This window comes from Berghia stephanieae, chromosome 1 (assembly GCF_034508935.2).
Source record: "Berghia stephanieae isolate SIO BIC M18660-M18661 chromosome 1, UCSD_Bste_1.3, whole genome shotgun sequence".
In the NCBI taxonomy this organism is placed as follows: Eukaryota; Metazoa; Mollusca; class Gastropoda; order Nudibranchia; family Aeolidiidae; genus Berghia; species Berghia stephanieae.
In genome coordinates this window covers 55,357,423-55,377,941 of record NC_088360.1, presented here as the reverse complement: position 1 = coordinate 55,377,941, position 20,519 = coordinate 55,357,423, and the positions used below count along the sequence as shown (strand labels likewise).

At 32.8% G+C, this 20,519-nt stretch overlaps 1 protein-coding gene across 2 annotated transcripts in view; it reads left to right on the top strand.

Moving 5' to 3' along the window:
* The first annotated feature begins 3,752 nt into the window (after nt 1-3,752).
* LOC144977917 (putative FERM domain-containing protein FRMD8P1) overlaps nt 3,753-20,519 on the top strand; it is a 17,285-nt gene continuing 518 nt past the window's right edge. The window contains exons 1-11 of one of the 2 annotated variants that reach the window (XM_078923339.1): nt 3,753-3,919; nt 6,981-7,062; nt 7,368-7,535; nt 11,064-11,165; nt 12,502-12,560; nt 14,331-14,497; nt 15,558-15,776; nt 16,310-16,442; nt 17,069-17,242; nt 18,567-18,666; nt 19,983-20,048. In XM_078923339.1, the coding sequence (XP_078779465.1) occupies nt 3,902-3,919; nt 6,981-7,062; nt 7,368-7,535; nt 11,064-11,165; nt 12,502-12,560; nt 14,331-14,497; nt 15,558-15,776; nt 16,310-16,442; nt 17,069-17,242; nt 18,567-18,666; nt 19,983-20,048 (1,288 nt within the window). In that variant the 5' untranslated portion in view covers nt 3,753-3,901. Of the gene's footprint in view, nt 3,920-6,977; nt 7,063-7,367; nt 7,536-11,063; nt 11,166-12,501; nt 12,561-14,330; nt 14,498-15,557; nt 15,777-16,309; nt 16,443-17,068; nt 17,243-18,566; nt 18,667-19,982; nt 20,049-20,519 lie in introns of both variants that reach the window. The other variant, XM_078923333.1, reaches the window with a different exon arrangement.

Below are 20,519 nucleotides of genomic sequence, written 5' to 3'. Positions count from 1 at the left end.
TATTGTGATTTTATATTGACGAGGTGATATAATAATGCTGATTAATAATGAATTTGATAAGTTCATGTGCATTTTTTGTTTTTAGGTATTCCGATGTCGATTGCGAAAATTTTCAGTGGTCTTAAAGTTTTGAGTTGAGACCCCTGGGACCTACAGTTTGTATGTTCATTAGAAGAATGGTGGTTCCACTGTGTTCATCTCAATAGAACTACATATTTATATATTTGACGCACTCAATGTAAAACAAACCGAACACCTTTTTATAAATTTTGCTGAGGGTCTGAAGTTGATGGAGTTAACAGCATGCGTTCCGATTATCCAATAGAAATTTATTGTATATTTATTTATTAAATGTCACAAACCAATCATTCCAATTACGGGGAGGTTTGGGTCTAATTATTAGGAAAATCCTTCAAAAAATTGATTTTGAGATTTTGGGGGAAAACGATATTGTATTATCTTAGAAATAATATTATTGAAGTCCAAATTCATATAATAAATTATCTAAAGGCAAAAGAAAAAAAGCAGTCAACAATGGTACAGGTAGTAAGAAAAGGAAAAAAACGGAAAGCTAATTTGCTATTTTCTCAATATGTCATTTTTCTAAGGGTATGCGTTACTGTGTCAAACGTTTCTCTGAATCTATTCAATGAGATTGTCTGAAAATTCACACAGTTATCACATAGATAATGTATTATGTCGCCATAGAGAGATATTTTTGATAATGTACTTGTATTTTGAATTATAATCCGAATTATGTATTTTTAACATCAATTTTTTCATAGAATTTTGATTCTCAACTTTGTAATGTTCTAATAAAATTTCCATAAGCTAAAGCTGTATAATCTCTCTATGGCGACACATAATGATACAATCTTGATAAGAGGGAATAATATGGAGGTCATTCCTTCATTAGTTTTTATAGAACGTTTGCTACAAGATCGTTATATTTTTTTATGCCAGACCCCCAAATTCGGTCGCAAAACGGGTATCAACACAGATAATTAATATTTTTCACCAAAAATGTTCTTTGTTTAAACCAATAATGATGATACATAATGATTAAAACCCCTCAATATAGGTAATTTTTTTTTTTAGAAAAGACCCAAACCGACATTATTATTATATTATTATTATTATTATTAATTATTATTATTATTATTATTATTATTATTATTATTATTATTATTATTATTATTATTATTATTATTATTATTATTATTATTATTATTATTATTTATTATTATTATTATTATTATTATTATTATTATTATTATTATTATTATTATTATTATTATTATTAATTATTATTATTATTATTATTATTATTATATATCATTATTGATTATTATTATTATTATTATTATTATTATTATTATTATTATTATTATTATTATTATTATTATTATTATTATTATTATTATCATTATTATTATTATTACCATGCACTTAACACTACGTTTTGTCTTGCCTTTTGAAATAAGGCCGTTTAATACATATTATTGGAATGAAATCAAACTACATACAACCTACTTGTTTTATCGTTTCCCTCATTGTTGCTTTCATTTTATGTCACTTGTTGCATATTTGTATTCTGTTCTCGAATTCACGAACAGCAACTTGAAATTGTATTCCAGAAATACAACAGTAATGTCTTCGAATACTAATTGGGGGATAATTAATTCCAATAGGTATTGCTGTGAGATGTTGTCCTCGTCCGGGAGTTCTGTGGGTGGAATGGAATTCCCCTTAGGGTAAGGGAAAGTTGTCTGTCTTGGGTTGGTTGTTGGTTGACCCTTTACCTTGCTGTCTTCCCCATCGCCATTTTATCATTTATTCTTTCCATGTTCTTGTTCTGGAACAGGATTGAGACCATTTTAATTGGGCTCCCCCTGCCTTGAATCATTTAGCGGGAGGGAGATAGTTAAATGGCTTTGCCCACCACTTGACGTGTCTGTGAGAAGTGATACTTTTACTTTTGTGTGTGTGTTTTTGTAAATCATCTGAGTCTTAATTAAATATGAGTATGAATAACCATCTAATACTTATCTCCATCTTGGCCGGAAACTCCGTCTCAATGTTTGTGGAGTGTGATACTTGGTGGTCATACATTGAGTAGACTGGGACATATTTAGGCTTTATTCTTAGGCGCATGTGACCCAAGATTGCAGGCATATTTAGAATCGTCTTTTTGACTAAACTATCTTTTTATCCCTCTATACTATACCATTTGGATTCCATGTCATTTACTGTCACCTTTATGTGTCCTGTTTTTCAATGGGACTATTTGGTTTAGCCTGGGCCTGGGAGCTTGAATGAAACGGTGCAAATATTGTTCTCTACATATGTTAGGTTTTTATAATGATTTGCATTTGCAACCATTTGAGTGTATGATATGTCGGCCAAATTGTTTCAGACTATGCTTTCTACGTAGGCCTTTTAAATGGCGTACTTGTCCCCAAGTGGTAATTGAACCCCCCCCCCCCCCCCCACACTTTTTTTTTTCCCATCATGGACAAGGGAGATCACTTACTGTTTTTCCCTATACGTATTCCAACTTGCTCTTGTCTTGGAATAAAATTACTTGGTTTTGTCCCAGCCCTGACCGGAGACCTTGACAGTTATGTGTATAGTTAGTTTAAGGAGATTCCCCCCCCCCTGTAAGTCACTTCTTTGTTATGTAGTGTTGTATTTATTTAGTTTTGTTGTTGTTATATAATGATTTGTAAGAGAGTCTATCTGTTTTAGTTGTATCACGTACTTGTGTCTGGTGAGACTATTGGGTGATCTCAAACTACATACACAGATTGTCCGCTATTGGAATCTACACATGTTCCCTTTTTGAACCATTTCCCTTTGCCTTATTCTTTTTTCTAGTGCTAATATAACTTGTAAAACTAGTTTTTGACTGGTATCCCATTTTCTTCTTTTCTACTAGCCCTAAAATGACCCCAACGTTTTATAGGCGCCATCAAACCTTTAAAAAACAATAGAGTCCTTAAAAGCATGTAGATCCCACCACCTTCCTTGCGGCTCAAGGATTGGAGCCACACACAAAAATCGTGCGTGTACAAGTAGCTACAAAGCAGTCCTTAACACCCCCCCCCCCTCTTCTCTAATATTTCCCATCACCCCCCTCCCCCCCTTCTCTCTCTCTCTCTCTCTCTCTCTCTCTCTCTCTCTCTCTCTCTCTCTCTCTGACGCTCTCTTAAACAAATTCAAACCCTATAACTATCAAGTTGTTCTCTTATCTTTTTTTTTTTTATTTTTTTTTGGTTGGTTTTTGTTTTGACTGTTGGTTTTTGTTTCGTTTTTCTCGGATTCATATTGTTACGTACAAGGAATGCAATAAGTTGTTACGTCTCTCTGTGTCCTAAATTAAAATAATACATTTAAAAGTGAGTAAAACTAAATAAATAAAAAATGTTAAAAGTCAATCAACCTTCTCTAGTAATCAGGAATGGTGTCAACGTGTTGAAGTTGAAAATTAAGAATTTTTGCCACGGGAGTACCAAAAAAAAAAAGGAAGAAAGAAAATATTATGCCTAGAAAGGAGCTCGAACCCCTAACTCATCCCACCCCGGTTACAGTTGCGCTGTGCTAAAACAGCCGGCCACCTCGCCTTCTCGCGCTCTGTCAAACAGTTTAGCCCGTATAATCTCTTCCGGTGGACTGAATACACAGCTGTCTGTTCAGTCCACTGGTGGACGGAAAACACAGCTGTGTATTCAGTCCACTGGAGGACGGAAACCACAGTTCTTATTATTTTCTGTTGTTATGACCGCTTTTAGTAACCACGTAAAACTAAAATAGTGAAGTGTCCATAATATAATAATTATAATATAATAATAACACACCCCTCTCAGCCGAGTTTTAGATATAATATTCTGCCATTCGAGCAATGGCACAAAGTAAACAGGTAACTATATTTTCGATTGATGTTAAAGTTGATAGCGAGATTAAATAGTGGATAGGGGTAAGGGACCTGTACTGAACTGTATTGTCTGAACTGAAAAAACAAACTTACACTTACACAGTTTTTGTCTTTGGTTATTGATATTGTCTTTGGGCCTTCAATATAGGGGCATATTTTGTTTTGTTTTGCTATTTCAATCGATGTCAATATTATTTTCAGTCAGCAGCAGTGGCAGTTTATTAGCAAAACAGCTGTCGTTATTCTCAGACATGTCTGCCAATAAAGAAAACTGATTATTGGCAGACACACCTGTCTGCCAAAAATAAAAAACCTGGATTTTTTTATTATTGGCAGAGACATTTATCAAGTTGGCAGAAACATTTTATGCAAAATGCCAAACTAGACGTGCAAAAATACAAATATGCTGAAAAAAATGCCAATGGTTATTTGTGTCCCAAATCAGTTAATTCTAGTAATACCATGTGATATATCTAACACAAGATGAAAGTAAATAGTGCTCAAATGCCAAATCCATCTTTAAAAAAAAAAGAAAATGGATCAATGAAATGTAAGTTTTTGACACTTTGAACTGAACTATCAAACTGGTTATTCGCCTTCTTTTTTTTTCAACATGCAAGAAACTGTTAATCATCAAACGGTTCATAGTCCATCAACATTAAAATTTTCACTACCTATTAACTTTATTGATCTTCTTTTGTTTCTATAATTTATTCATTCTGACCACAATTTTGGGGATATTCATGATGACCGGGAATTTGTTTATTTCGCTGACGAATCCCTGGGCCTAGGTGCTGTTTGCCCCACAACCGACCACACCTATATTTTTTCCTGACCTCTTCACAATTTATTATCAAACTTCCACAAAACTAGATCCAACAACTTATTATTCGAATCAGAGTTGAAAATAACTATCAAAACAAATATATGAATTTTTAAGATACACCAATATCGGTGTGGATAGACAGCTCAGTGGGTTAGACCACCTTTCATTTTGTTCCTCTTCCTGCACAGATTCAAATCCAATCGCTCCTTTTTTCTTTCTCTTTTTTTAAATTTTTTTGGAGCGAGTCTATCTTTTCTCCTATTTTGTTTGACCTTGTTCCGTTTCTGAGCATGATTCTCTTTAAAAATATTTTTAATTCAAATTTTTTTTTTTTCTCTCTGACCATTTGGTCGCTCTCTGAATATTTTTGTTTGTTTGCTTTTAAATTATTTATTCTTTTTAGAATATACTTATTGACTTGAGATCGGAGTGGGGATGAATATGACAATTTGAAAGAAAGAAACCAAGAGAGAGAGAGAGAGAGAGAGAGAGAGAGAGAGGGGGGGGGGCTGGATGGGACATTTATCATTGGCAACGCTCTGTAGAGAGAAGATGGAAAAAAAAAATCTTAAAGTGGTGGAACCAGGATTCGAACACACAGCGTCGATTCTGACAAGCCTTCTAAAGCAGAGACTTAACCATTCGGCCATGACACTTAGATGAATGTTGACGCATATTGTGTATATATAGTAATCTAGTATCCATCGACTGATTTGTTGTTTGTTAATTTTATGTTTTTATTGATATTTTATTAACTTTACTTATTTCTATGGGCAGTTTGAAACTTTCCATATTCTGGAATGTGGATAAATGTTTAAAAGAGCAGAGTTTCAAAAAAGTGTCTAATACTGCAATGCCCGCCCTCTTTGTCTCTAATAGAGTGGTGACACACTACTGTAGCATTAAACACTGCCCACTCTCAATTCTTCAACCTGTCATGATTTCACGTGATAACCCAAAAATCAAGTGATATGAAGCCCATTCAGGATTTATGTCAAGTGATTTTTTTCTGGAATTGAAATATTAGCAGATTACTTTTTTAGTTCGTCTCCACATATAATATCTCTCTACTATTATGGTTAAGCAGAAGTTGTGACGTCACACCTTCTTCTCTTCCAGCTCAAAACTCCATGGAAGTGTGTAACCAGTCCTAGGATGATTAACAATTAATAGGTTACATATTGAATCATAATCATAAGGTGGCATATTACTATTTTAAGCAGCATGTATCAGCATTTATTTATATTAAGGTCAGAAAATAAGATGCCATCACTCTGAAATCAGAAGATCATTTGTACAATGTCTGTATCCAGTCCTCCCAAAAGGACTGGTTTCACACTTCAAATGAGATTGGAACCAGTTATTTTCATTTTACACATTTGTTTCCTATGTATGATACGACAGTGACCACATAATATTAATACCATTTTATATCATAAAAATATATGTGACAGGGTTACTATACAAGAAGAAGGAGGAGACTATCCAGATATGCCTTAGAGTAAATAGTATGTGTAACTATAGAAAGAACGAAATTGATGTCACTCAGCTCTTTGTCATTTTTATGAGTAGTTCTCACTACATAGTATTAGCCAGTCCATAAACGTTTAAAGTGACACATTGTTTTGCATATTGGTACACTATATCTTGCCAGCAGATTTAATGAGTTTTTTAAACTAAATGCATAGCATCAATATCGAATATGACTGTGTGTCAAGCTAATTACATTTTTCAAATGTTTCTGAGTTTTACTATAGTGGAGTTTAGTGTCTGGATTTTACAAGCCTTTACGGAAAATATCATCAGAGGTATACAATGTAAAGACGAAGTTGATCCAAGATCCTATTTAGTGTTAACAAAGTAAATGTGGTGATATCAATATCGACCTCAAAAGGTTTCATTTGAAAAAGATCTATGCTTTTCCTCCATACTCCAGTAGTTTAATCAGAATGAACAGCCTTTAAAAGAAAAATAGTTTTCCAGCACTTTGGATATTATCATGCAATTCAAATGCCCAAGTGAAAAGCATCTTGCTAAAATATTTGGTTTGAATTGCGAATTCATTGATTCAAATGCATGTTAAGGGATTCAAAGAGTATTCTAATAAGTTTATTGAAATTTATGCATTTTTCTATAAATTATAATTGAAATTATGGAAGTAAAAGTAACGATTATTGAAATATGACGTCTATTTTATTATATATATTTTTTTCATAGCAGATGGAATTAAGAGATCAAAGTTTGGACATTGAAGGAGATAATGAGGAGAACAGAGAAATGATGCCTCCTCCTCTAGATGATGGTAAGGCTTTAAAGATCTAAATATTTTTATATCTTTACATAGAGAACAGGGATAACTGAGATACTTGTGGCCAGTTACACACATATTATTACAACAAATGGTATAAATGCCCTTCTCCACAATTACACATATATTCATGCATGGAAATAAAGAAAACTTCAACAGGATTTCTTGAAGTATCTGAAACATATAATTGTGATTGTTTTAAATATGAATCCACAATTTCAAATTTGTTTTGAATTTTTTTTACGATTCTCCACATTTATTTTACAAATGTCTATTTTTATACTATGTTTATTCCCCAGTTATGAACCTAGTTGTCTACTTACGTGATCGCACAGGAATTCACTTCACATTAGAGGATGCACCCCTTACTTGTAGCAGTAGTCTCCTTTCTTTGATTCTTCAGGAGCAGGGATTACCGCCAGAGGCACAAGATGTCTTTAGCTTATGGCTCGTGTCACCTATTCTTGGTATGCCACACTTTTCACTCTATGAGTTTGTATTTTGAAAATGATAACATTCTGGGTGGGGATCCTGACCTCCCATAGCGGGCAGGGAGGTACATACTGTGTCTTCTATCCCTAATATCTGTTTTCCAACATGCTTTCTGTCTTTGTCTCGGAATGAGATTACTTGGTTTTGTCCTGGCACTGGCCGGAGTCCTGGCTGGGAGGGAAACAGTCAAATGCATAATTATTGTTTTGGGAGATGATATGTTTTTCCTTGTAAATCATCTCTCTGTTATGTATTATTATTTTTATTTGAATGTATAATGTAAGCATTTGAGTGTGTTCCTCTTTGTTGGGATTTGTGCTTGTGTCTGGATGAGACTTGTAGGTGATTTCAAACTAAGTACATTGGCGGTGTGCTCTTGGAATCTACATCTGATCCCTATTTGTTCTCAGTTCCCCTTTCTCTTGGTTTTTCTTGGGTGCTTTAATTGTAATTCTATAACTTTTTACTATCCCATTTTCTTCCTTTTTACTGGTGCTGATATAACCTAAATGTGTTGCAAGCGCCGTAAAACCCTTAAAAACAAACAAAAACAAAAACAAAATGATAACATTGATGGTCGAGTCATTACAGCATCACCTCATGTTTTAAAGTCATGTTTAACACTATCATTGATTAAATGTGCAACAATGATAAAAAACTGGCATTGTTACTTACTTACTTATTGGAACCAGCGACCACCTGAGCTCTATCCCTTTGGTCTTGTGCCATGACGTAGAAGTTAGACTTCTTTTGTAGTTGTCCCAGGTGGCTATACAGTGTGTTACTGATGCTTGGATTTGGTGGGAGTAATGTGCATCTCAGGTCTTCAAGAGGTTGACATTCAAGCAAGTGGTGTGCTACTGTTTCATGGGGTGTTGACATAAGGGGCAGGAAGGGGATGTGTCTTTTGTAATTTTGCTTAAATGGCTGTTGAGCGGTATGTGTTGTGTTCTTGGTTGCATGTGTCTTCTGAGCTTATTTAGGCTATCGGCCTTTACAGGAATAGTCGTATAGGTAAACATACATGGTGGTACTAATTGCCCAACTGTTCTTCTTTCTTTTTTATTTTGATTATTTGTATCACTGTGCCTAAGGATACTGGAATTGATGGTTGCAAAAGTGTTGATCCAAGTGTGGCTAGTCTGTCTGCATTATGGAGAGATAAGTCTACTCTGTGTGTTGTAAGTGTAAGGAATTCATCTAGATCTAAGCTATGGAAGGTTGAGGAGAGTTTATTTAAATCCAGAGCTTGGAGAACTGATTTGGAATCTCTGAATATGACAGTGTGGGAAAGTTTTGAAGGGTTTAGCTGGAAAACAGAGGAGAGGTGTCGTAGTGAGGCTTCTATTGCAACTGCCTCTCCTCTTAGTTTTGCGCAGGAGCTTCCACAGGAATTGTGGATTTCATCACAGGTTTGATCTGGGTATTCTACTACAAACCCATACCCAGCATTTTTAGTTCCTTTGTGGGCAGATCCTTCTGCGTAAACATGTATCCAGTTATCTGGGTATTCTTGTGTCTTCATTTCTAATGTTTGTATATCTGATTTGGTTTTATTTCTTGTCGTTTCTTCTATGAGGTGTGTCTTTCTTTTTTTTAATTTTTTTTTTTTGGGGGGGGGGGGGGTTCAGTTCGATTTATGGATGTTTTTGACTGTTAAAAATTGATTTTTCTCTGTTTTCTGGGAGTCTGTGTCTTTTGTTCAAGTTGTCAGCAATGTGTAGCAGGGATATTTGTTGTAATCATGTTCTTGGTCTCCATTTCTCTGCCAGAATTATGTTTGGATGGTTTTCATCTTTCTGTTTGTATCTTTCAACCATTTCTAGCACTGCTGATTCTCAGCTTGATTTTGTACTCTGTCCAAGGTTTTATTTGTGTTTTTACTACCTACATTTTGGAGGGCAAGATTGTAGTCCATGACGGAATGCACATAGCCTAAATAAAGTTGTCGAAGCGTCTTTTTGTCTGCTCCCCAATAAGTACTGGCTAGTGATTTTGGTAACTGGAGTCTCTTTCGGTCTTTGATTTATACATTCTGAATGTGTTTGTTCAAAGTTAGTTGTCTGTCTAACTGTATGCTTAGATATGTGGGGTTTTCTTCTTTTTCGAGTCGATGGCCTTGGATGGCATGGAGAGAGTTATTTCTTTCTTGGAAACAGGATGACTCTTAGTAAATATAGAGTAGACTATTTTATTGCTATTTACTTTTAGCTTTCATTTATCACAGAAGGTGTTTAAGCTGTCTAAATCTTCATTTAGCCTATTGGAAGCTATTGGTGGGTGTTTCGTAGTGTACCTCATAACTAAATCATGATCTTATTGGCCTTTTTCTGTCTGTAGTACTTCTGGTAGATCATTTATGAAAATAAGAAAGAGAGTACAGCTGAGGCAGGTTCCTTGTGGGAGACCTTCCTCTAATACTTCTCTGTTCGACAGTCCGTTATTAAGTTTTGTTTGGATTGTTCTGTTACTTAGAAATTGTTTAATTCAGAAATAGTGTTTTCCATCAATTCCGTAGCCCATCATTTTTTATAACAACCCTTTCCTCCATACTTTGTCATAGGCTTGTTGGAGATCAACAAAAACGGCGACAGTATGTTTACTATCATGGAAGTCATCTATTATTTTTTGACTTAATTTTAACAAGTGGTCTTTTGTTCTTTGGCCTATCCTAAAGCCTGCCTGATATTTGTTTGGCATTGTTATATTCCTTGGGTAAGGCACTTTACAGACCATCCCACAACTCTTATATATGACTAACTACCTGCCAATATTCAATGACATTTATAAAAGGTATGGCGTAATGAACTCACGGAAATCTTTCATATAAATATGTTTTCTGTATTTAAAAAATGTGCGTGTTTTATAATGTATCATTTCTTTACTTCAGGCATACTGTATCCATCACTTTCTTGCCTACAAAGTTCGATCCAGAGCTGATGTTTTTTTTGCAGGGAAAATTGTATAACATGATATAATAATTTTAAAAAAGAACAACTATAAAGCATGGGGTTATAAAATAGGCTTCCTATATATAATATGGTCCATTGTAAAGAGTGAAAATATTATTATCAAACTGATAAATTTTTTTTCCAACTTATTTATGTCAATGTATGCTTTAGATCAACTAAGAACATAAATGTTTACATTAAAACCTCATTTTATGTTGTAGTCAGTTTTAAAGCGTTCAATTTTTAGACTAATCTTTTCTGTTTTTATCAATCAATATTAAATGACAAGCATTTTGCCTAAGATATGTAAAATATTCAAAAATACATATGTAAAAGGTGAAAACTGAAATTATATAATTCCAAAGTGGACCCATTTTCACCTTTTTATCAGTATTTTATGTTCCCAGGATTCAGGCAGCCTCTAACCCCTTTCAAATGAACTGTCATATGACCTATTGTTTTATTTGAATGACATCATAAAAATTCAGATTAAATTAAGGTCTTAAAATATACTTGCTGAATCATTCCATCGTCATTGTGCATACCCCTCAGAATTGCGACTCAAGGCTCACCATAATCCATTCTTAGTAGTGCAGAGATGGGACCAGTTGTGTGCAAAATACACAGATTGTCCAAATGAGGATATTCATGATAGTAAGTTTTGTTCATTACGAAATTTTAGATGACAGTCAGGATAACGATTTATTTTTTAATGAAATGTCATGTCCCTGATCCTGAATTAAAACAGTGATTTTCTATGGGAACTTAAATTTGGCTCACCAAGTTTTGTAGCTACTTTAGAGTTTGTGAAGCTGGAATTTATCCCTTTTTCTGTATTTGTTTTAAAATTTACTAATAACTACATAAAATTGTCAGAATATGATGCACTTCAAAGCATTGAAATTAGACCCAGCCACCCAACTAATGCTGGATAAAAAAAAAATGTGCACTGTTGGAAGCTGTGCTTAGTAATTTCCTTCTTTTTTTTTAGTAATCCATCTGAACCAAAAATTTATCTTTGTATCTGATGCTTCAAACCAACAGTAATGATGGCATGCATGCTGCCATCTGGATATGATGCTAATCTACTGCAAACCAATTGGAATTATACATAACACAATCAGTGCTTTGTAAACAAGGGGAGAACGAACATACTTATGAATATAAAGCAATTTTTAAAAAATCTCTTTTTGGACACAGAAATATGGCGCTCAACCCAGCCGTGGTGCATACTATAAGAATAATATGACAAAAATACATACCCGGCCCGTGTCATCTACTGTATGTAATTGAATTGATTTCTATACAACAACAAGTGAATATGGAGAATTAATGAAGCATTGCAAAGGCATTTAGAGATGGATATAAGCTAATGTTTAAAGTACATATTAGATATGATTTTAAAAATTGTAGATAGAGGGAAGTCTTTAGTTCACATGCGAAATTGACCTGTAATTTATTCATGTATGTACATGTGCATTTGTGTGCGTATATGTGTGTGTGTGTGTGTGTGTGTGTATAGGTTTGTGTGATGTGTGATGTGTGTTAGTCCTTTTTTTTTAACTGGATGATATTATAGAATACTAATCTCTATTGAGCAAATGCTATTTTAATATTTTAGAAATCCAATGTGAAGAATATGAGCAATAAAATTGCCTTATCAATCGGGCAATCTTTGTGGTGAAATGGTAAAAATGATACAAAGCTGCTAGAAGCTGTGGACTGTAAAAAGTAATAAACAAAAATGAATATAACAGCTTCAAAAATGACAAAATACCAAACATGGAACGTTTCAGGCCCAAAACCCTTCTTCAGCCAATAAGAATGGTTAAATGGTAGGACATTTGATGAACAATCCCTAGTTTAAGCAGTGTGATATTTTGGAGATATATGTATAAATTTATTGTATTTTTCTTTCTGCTTTATCTGGCATTATTTCATGTACACCTGTTCCTCATTTGTGACTTTAAATATTCTTAAAATTTCACAGGTGAGCCAGTGCTGATGATGATGAGAGATGTCTTTTTCAGGAAGGACCAAGAAATGCATGTGAGAGTTTCGAATTTTCTTTTTTTCACAAATGCTAATATTAATAATAATAATAATAATAATAATAATAATAATAATAATAATAATAATAATAATAATAATAATAATAATAATATAATAATAATAATAATAATAATAATAATAATATATCTTATTCATCCTTTAAATAATGGCAATTTATCATTTGGTTACAGGTACTATTACAATATTAATATTATGAAGAACATACATAACACAATATATTGACATATTGTATATACACACGTACACACACACACACATGAATAGCATCATAATCATCATCACGATCATCGTCATCAACAACAACATCATCATCATCATCATCATAATTTTAGTCTAGACAGGTCATTTCAAATATTTTTGGGGAGTGGCCTATTTTTTTTCACAATTTGGGGACACTGATATATCAAATTGTTCATTATAGCAGGTGTTAACATAGGACTTATTATATAGGCATAATATCTGGAGAGACATGCTATAATTTTGCTCCTTTGTAGTCATTATGACAATCTGTTTAACTCTCCCACCCCAACCCCCTCCCCCCCCCCCCTCCTTAATTAGGCTATGTGGTCTCATGGAATGGCACTTGCCTTCGGATCGGAAGATCCAGGCTTCCCAGCAGTACATAGTTGAGTCCTTGGAAAAGGCTCTGTACTCACATTCTCTCAGCGTACTCAGGTGTAAAATGAGCACCTAGCCACTAACACCGATATCTTTCTCTGAAACAAATTTTAATATCATCTAACAGGTATCATACTTCGTCCTACATATTAAGTGTTGCTGTTGTCTAGGGATCTGTTATTAAGCGCTTTGATCATGTTTAATTTGAAGTATTTGTTTAAAAATTGTATCATGTGACAAGTTTAGCACCTTTTGAGGATGACAGCTTATCCTGGTTTCTGTTTTTTTTTAAACTGTTAACCGTTGGATAGGGCACTAGTCTATTGCAAATAATTTTCATCAGGTCTAACAAGGCTAGCTATTTAATAACAACTAGGTTGTCCGAAGAGTTATATAATAATAATAATAATAATAATAATAATAATAATAATAATAATAATAATATAAATCATAATAATAATAATAATAATAATATTAATAATAAAGAATAATAATAGTAATAATGATAATAATAATAATAATAATAATAATAATAATAATAATAATAATAATAATGATAATAATAATAATAATAATAATAATAATAATAATAATAATAATAATAATAATAATAATAATAATAATAATAATGAAGCTGAAGATGATAATAATAATAATGATAATAATTATAATAATAATAATAATAATAATAATAATAATAATAATAATAATAATAATAATAATAATAATAATAATAATAATAATAATAATAGTAATCATAATAATAATAATAACAATAATAATAATAATAATAGTAAAAATAATGATAATAACAATAATAATAATAATGATAATAACAATAATAATAATAATGATAATAATAATAATAATAATAATAATAATAATAATAATAATAATAATAATAATAATAATAATAATAATAATAATAATAATGTTAACAATAATAATGATGATGATGATGATGGTAATAGTGATAACAATAATAGTAGTGAGACCACTGGGACTGTAATAAACTTGCAGTTTATATATATATATATATATATATATATATATATTATATATATATATATATATATATATATATATATATATATATATATATATATATATATATTATGTTCTTTTCAGATTCACAATGAGCAAATTTTATGCTTGCTGTATCATGAGGCCAAATATAATGTGATAGAAGAACGTTATATCCTGCATGATGAAGACTACCATTACCTGGCTGGTATTCAGGGCCTCATTCACCTTGGATCTTATGACCCTCAACAACACGTCTTAGCAGATTACAGGTATTTTAAAAATCTTTTTGAGTTGTGGGGGGGGGGGGGGGAGGAAATAATTTGTTAGGTTTTTTGTTTTTATTTCCTTTTTATTTTTATTTTTTTTGGTAAGGGAGAAAGCTTGTATTGATTTCTTTCTATTTCTTTTTTTTTTTTTTTTTAACTTTTTTGCTTTTTTATTTTGGTTGGGTATGTATATTTAGTAGAATGGTATACAGCTAGCTCTTAAAGTGGGGGGGGGGAGATTTTTTTTTTGGTGAACAAACAAATTAGAAATAATTTTTAAAGAATTTTTCTGACTGACATACCGCATTTACCAAACATGTAAGCTGTGGACAAGTAGCCAATATTGTAAATAGGACAGACATTCATTTTCAAACACATTTGATTAATTTCAATGGTGTCTACATTTTTTAATTGATTTTTTTTACCCTGTTAGCCGGTAGAACTACTTGACCCCATTGGTCTAAGACATAGGTTAACCGTTAAGAATGATTCTAAATTTTCGAGGTAAGCAGTTATTGTTCATAAATTCATTGTACTACTTACTAACTATCTATCTTTCAGTGTGTTACCTCACCTCACTCACACCTCTGACGAAGGTGATCGAAGAGGAGACATGAGAGATCATTTTGCTGTAAGGGTCCCCCATTCAGATCAGATGTGATCTCAGCTTACCTCATTAGTGTTTGGCTGTCCATCCCTGTCCATTCCTTTACACTGTCCATCTAGCATTTTCTTTGTCGTCCTTCTACCTCCCTCCAATGTCCCTTGCATAATGGTTTTTGCCCTTGACTCATGGCGAGAAACATGTCCGAACCAAGACATTTTTCTTCTTTTCACTATTAACAGGAGAGATTCCTTTGGTCCTGATAGAGAAACAACTCTTTTGTGAACCTCTTCATTCGATCGAAGGCGTCATATGTGTATTGGCTGAAATATAAATCACTAATTCTAGTAAATTCTTATCTTCTCTTTGAACAAAGTTTTTCATCTTATCCTTCTTGTCACCAAAACTGAAAAAGGAAGCTTGCTATGAACAATTCAATTTCACCCCATTTTATTACAGAGCAAACTTGGTGAGATTTTACCCTGAGCATATGTATGCCCAAAGTCGATTCCCAATGTTCACCAAAAAAGACAAACCTCCCCAGCCTCCATGTGAGGAACGGTTCATGGATGCACACCAAAAAGCTAGTGAGGAACTTCAGCACATTGCTTCCAAGGACAGTCTGACTGAGTTGTACAGGAAATACCTTCAAGTGCTCTGGTCCTATCCTTTTTATGGGTACATACAAATCTTCTATTTTGTCAAGTTTGTTCCACTGCATAGAATTTTGCTTTTTTTTTATTTTTTTGTTTTTGTTGATTTCTTTTTTCAGACTTATTTTGATAGTTTTAGTATCAAATTGGGCTTTAATATCAAATCGTGTCAATACAATGTTTGTTTTTTTTTAGAATTTAACAGCTCGTGGTTTTTAATTGATTTGAAGATGAATCATTCTATAAAGTGTATGAAGAAAAAAGAAAGAAAATAGCTAAAGTATCGTCTGATGGTATTGTTATATATAATGAATTAAGATTTTTTTTAAAACAAAAAAACTTTGCAACCCTAAGTGCAAAATATTGCTGGTCTAAAATGTAGATGGTAATTAATATGCTGATTTGGAAAAGTGGAAGAACTGTGAATAGTTCATTTTTATGTTCTGGTTAGTTGTTTGTATAAGTTAACCCGGATTCTAACAAAATATTGCTAAATTTAGAGCTGGAAATGTTTATTCCTATGTGTAAAATGTATCGTTTTACATAATTTGTTTTTAGGGGTGCATTTTTTACTGGAATTGTAGAAGCCAAAGTCAGTCGGATTCGTCGCTTCATCCTCCCCAATCCTGACTTAAGAGTGAGAGTGTGCATCAATTCGGATGGTCTCAGTCTTTTCAACAAACGCAAACCAGTTTGTATAATTTTTAATAAGGCTATTTAATTATTAGTTTATTCGTTAATTAATTTCCTCTTTCTCAATTTGTTTTCAATACCACTTAAAGTAACAAAAAACAGTATTTATTTTCAAACAGACAGTTAATGATTTTGGAGTGTGGTTGCCAAGTAAATAAGGAATAAGGCTTTGCCATCTAATTTCTTGAAAATGATTGCTATTTTATGAAGTGTGAGCTTTTTGTGATCAAAGACTCTTTCCAAGCTGAATTTGAGATGTACAGAAGATGACTTGTTTGTGAAGATGACTTATTAAATATGGTAGTCATCCTTCAGAGCCCATGGAGTCAGACTTTATCCTTGTTTCAGTTGTAAAGTGTTTAGCTGGCAGTAAACATTGCTATCCTTTAGGAATGACATTAAACCATGACAATGTTCTTTTGACTAGATGAAAAAGACCCAGCTACATAATAACTGCAGGATTGACCAGAGAGGTAGAGTAAAACATTGACTCCCAGATTTGAGCCTTATTCAATAATTAGTGAGAAGAGTGCTGTACCAGTTGAGTTATCAGGGGACCCAAATTTTAAAATATTATATTAAGATTTCTTTTTCTCTCTCTTCCCCCCCCCCCCCCCCCCTCAGGAATACCTGATGTCTGTACCCTACTCCCAGATGTCATGGCAATATCAGGATTTGGAATGGGATGGTGACAGTGACCCTCCCCCAACGTTGCTGGTACAATTTATTTGTGATGAGAAGTCTGAAGATGTCCCTGAGGAGCAAATCACTAAATTGTTACAGATTTACTCACGGGAGGTAAGATTTCTATTCAAAACTGTTTATTGTTGAGTGTTTCCCATTTTTTTTTTGTTTTGTTTTTTTAGCTCGAGCACCTCAGATGAATAATGTATGCTCATGAGAAAAAGCGAATATGTTTATAATTTGCTGCATTGCATTTGCCATTCCTGTCAAGCTACAATCTTTCTTAACAATAACAACTTCCCATGAACCGTTTCAATTTTCATCTCTATTTATCGTTTTCAAGCTAACCAACAAACGAGAGCCACAATCCTTCAAACAATTCAGAAATAACCTCTTGCATAGTAGACTTTGACAGAGATAAGTAAATAATGTAGTGACATGATATTTGATTATGTACGTATGCTGCTTTTTACTTTTATCATTGAATTGCATGGAAGTACAACACAGTTCCAAGTTTGTTTAATTACCATACTTAGTTATGCCTGATCAGCACCTCAACTTTTCCCCACCTTAGAAGTCAAATATATTTTTTTGTCTTCCAGGCAATAATGTTTTGGGCAGTCATGTTCTCAAAACCTATTGAGAAGTACATACAAATGATTAAAATTCTTATTGTAATGTTTGAAACCAATTGCGTTGCTGGTTCTTCTTTACATAAACTGACTGACGCAGATAGACAGACTATTACTGTAGATGTGGCAGATCCATAAGACAATGAAAATTATGGTACCTTCCTCTTTAGTGCACCATTAAAGGTCCCAATATCTTGATATTAGCAAATAGGTCGATCCATAAGTATTAAGTATTTGGGGGAGAAAAAAATATGGCTGTCAATATTGGATCAAGTGATATTAAAATTGCCTACTTTGTATTTTATTTGACTTGGTTAATGGGAAACACTGATAAAATGTAATTTTATGGGTTGTTGCACTAATTTATGCCAAGGCTTATAATTGAAAAATTGTATGCGAATAGAACATAGTAAAGCCACAACCACATTTATGAATGGTTTTCATATACAATACGGTTGCAAGTTATTGCTTTACAGCCTTATTCATAACAATGTTATTCAGCTGTCTGGTGTTAATTATGATCTCAGGATATTCTGATGAACTTCCTAACAATCAAATCAACCAACCATTAGAAAATGATAATAATCTCATCTGATCACAAGAACCTCATTCAATCAAAAACCTGATGTTGTAGTTAAAATAATAAGATAAAGAAGGTTGTCACAAGTGAACTAGGTAATTGAACAATTTGCTTAATCCATAACATGCTATGACTACTAACATTTACTTTATTTATCTATTTTTAGCTGGTCATGATGAATGTTAATTTAAACTTCTTTGTCTCCTTTTCTTTTATTTATTCCTAGGCTCTCTTGATGGACGCGCTCATTGAGACTTGCGTGAAAAAGAAATTGGAGCTTCTAAAAAAAAATCCTGGAATTGATTTCGTTGATGCTGGTGTCATGGGTGAGTCAGAGTTGTTGATTTTTTTTTTTTCAGTTTATTAAATTACTTGATATTTCTATGTGAACCTGATTGTGTGTGTGTGTATTTGTTTTCATTTGTATATACATGTGTTTCTGTTTTATTCGTCGTATTTCATTTCTACAACACTTCACCTACTCTGTGTTATAATTGTCCCAAAAAGTGTAATATAATTTGGGTAATAAATTTTGTCAATCAATTCCATACTCTCCTACTTTAGAATGTTTTGGTTTTATGCACTGCTTTTTGAATTTTTCTCTTCAAGAATGCCATACATTACAACATTTATGCACGTTTGCCAACCATATGATGTGAAATATATCTTATTAAAGCTCAAAAGGAAAAATGTTTTTCTAGTCAACATTCTAAAATTGACAATTTTAGTTTGCAATTGTTCTATTGTGAAATCCCCAATCTGAATTGCCCATGATGAAGTCTAGCATTATAAAATAAAACGCATTATCATTGTCAGACTATGGAAGATCTGGAATTGTATCAAATCAAACTCTTTACTTCAGCAAGCCAGGGGTCATTTTTATGTCAGAATATGTGAAGTCGAAAAAAGAGTTTTCGGGCCGAATGGCAAGGCATTTTGCCATTGTGAGTCAATGTTGCTGTTGTTGTAGGATGGCTGGATGGTATGTGACTCATTGCTAAAAATGAGGGTCCAGATAGCAATGATAGAGCACACACTTTACAAGCAAAGGGACTGGTATTCATCTAGGAGGCAATCAGGGACTTTTCTGACCCCTTTGTCCATCCAGCAGTGAATAGATAATGGTGCGTTAGATCTTGCAGAAAGTACCTTGTGAAAGACTGTTATCCTATTCAAAGGGTAGCAAGCAATTGTTTCTGTCCAGTTGATGCTACAGAAATTAGGAAAAACTCTTGTGCCATGAGTCTTAAAGTTATGAAGGTATTTTTTCATTTTTACAAATGGTATTGTGCCAGATCAAATTTGTATTGAATTAATGTGATATTTTTAGGTGGTGAAATTTATGCCTTGATTATGCAAAGAATTAAAATTTTGTAGTTCTTGTCATTTTTTTTCTTTTTCATTGTTTAAGTTCAATTTTCAGTCTCTTGTTCGCCCAGCCATAATTCCCCATGGAAGCCAAAGATTACAGAGAAAATTAGATTGGTCTGGCCCTACAGTCCAACTTCCTTTATAATGTTTTGGAAAGATATAAATATGTTTTATGTTTGTGTTTAAAAAAATCAGGGCAAGATTATGGGAAATGATTGTGTATACTTTTTTTCTTTCTCACTTCTATTTTCATTGAATCATTTTATTACAGATTCGTCTGAGAGGAGAATTTTGAATAAGTTAGAAAAATTGTCATTGGAGACCTACACAAAAGATGGTAATATGCTTTCTTTAAATTAAAAAAAATGTCGGTATTCTATCATCATTAAAGCCACATTATTAAAAAAAAAATTTAAAAAAACAAAAATTATCTGTGTTTGCGTATAATATGTGTGTGTGTGTGTGTGTGTGTGTGTGTGTGTGTGTATGTGTGTGTGTGTGTCTGTATATTTTAATTTGCTAAATGATATAGTGGAACATGATAAATAGATAATCATGTTTAGAGGTTTAGACAGTACAAAACAAAAGAAGAAAAGAATAGAAGAATGCAGCAGAAAAAAAGATAACTGTCAGTTTTATATAGTATCTTTTTAAATATTTTGAATTGAAAAGATTCAAAATTAATTGAGATTTCGTCATCACTAGAATGTCTAGTTGTTTTGGGGTTTTCATTGTACAAGATTTAGAAAATCGTGTCCAACTTGATATAGTTACTCTTTCTGAATTTTTAAAAAATGTCCTTTGATTT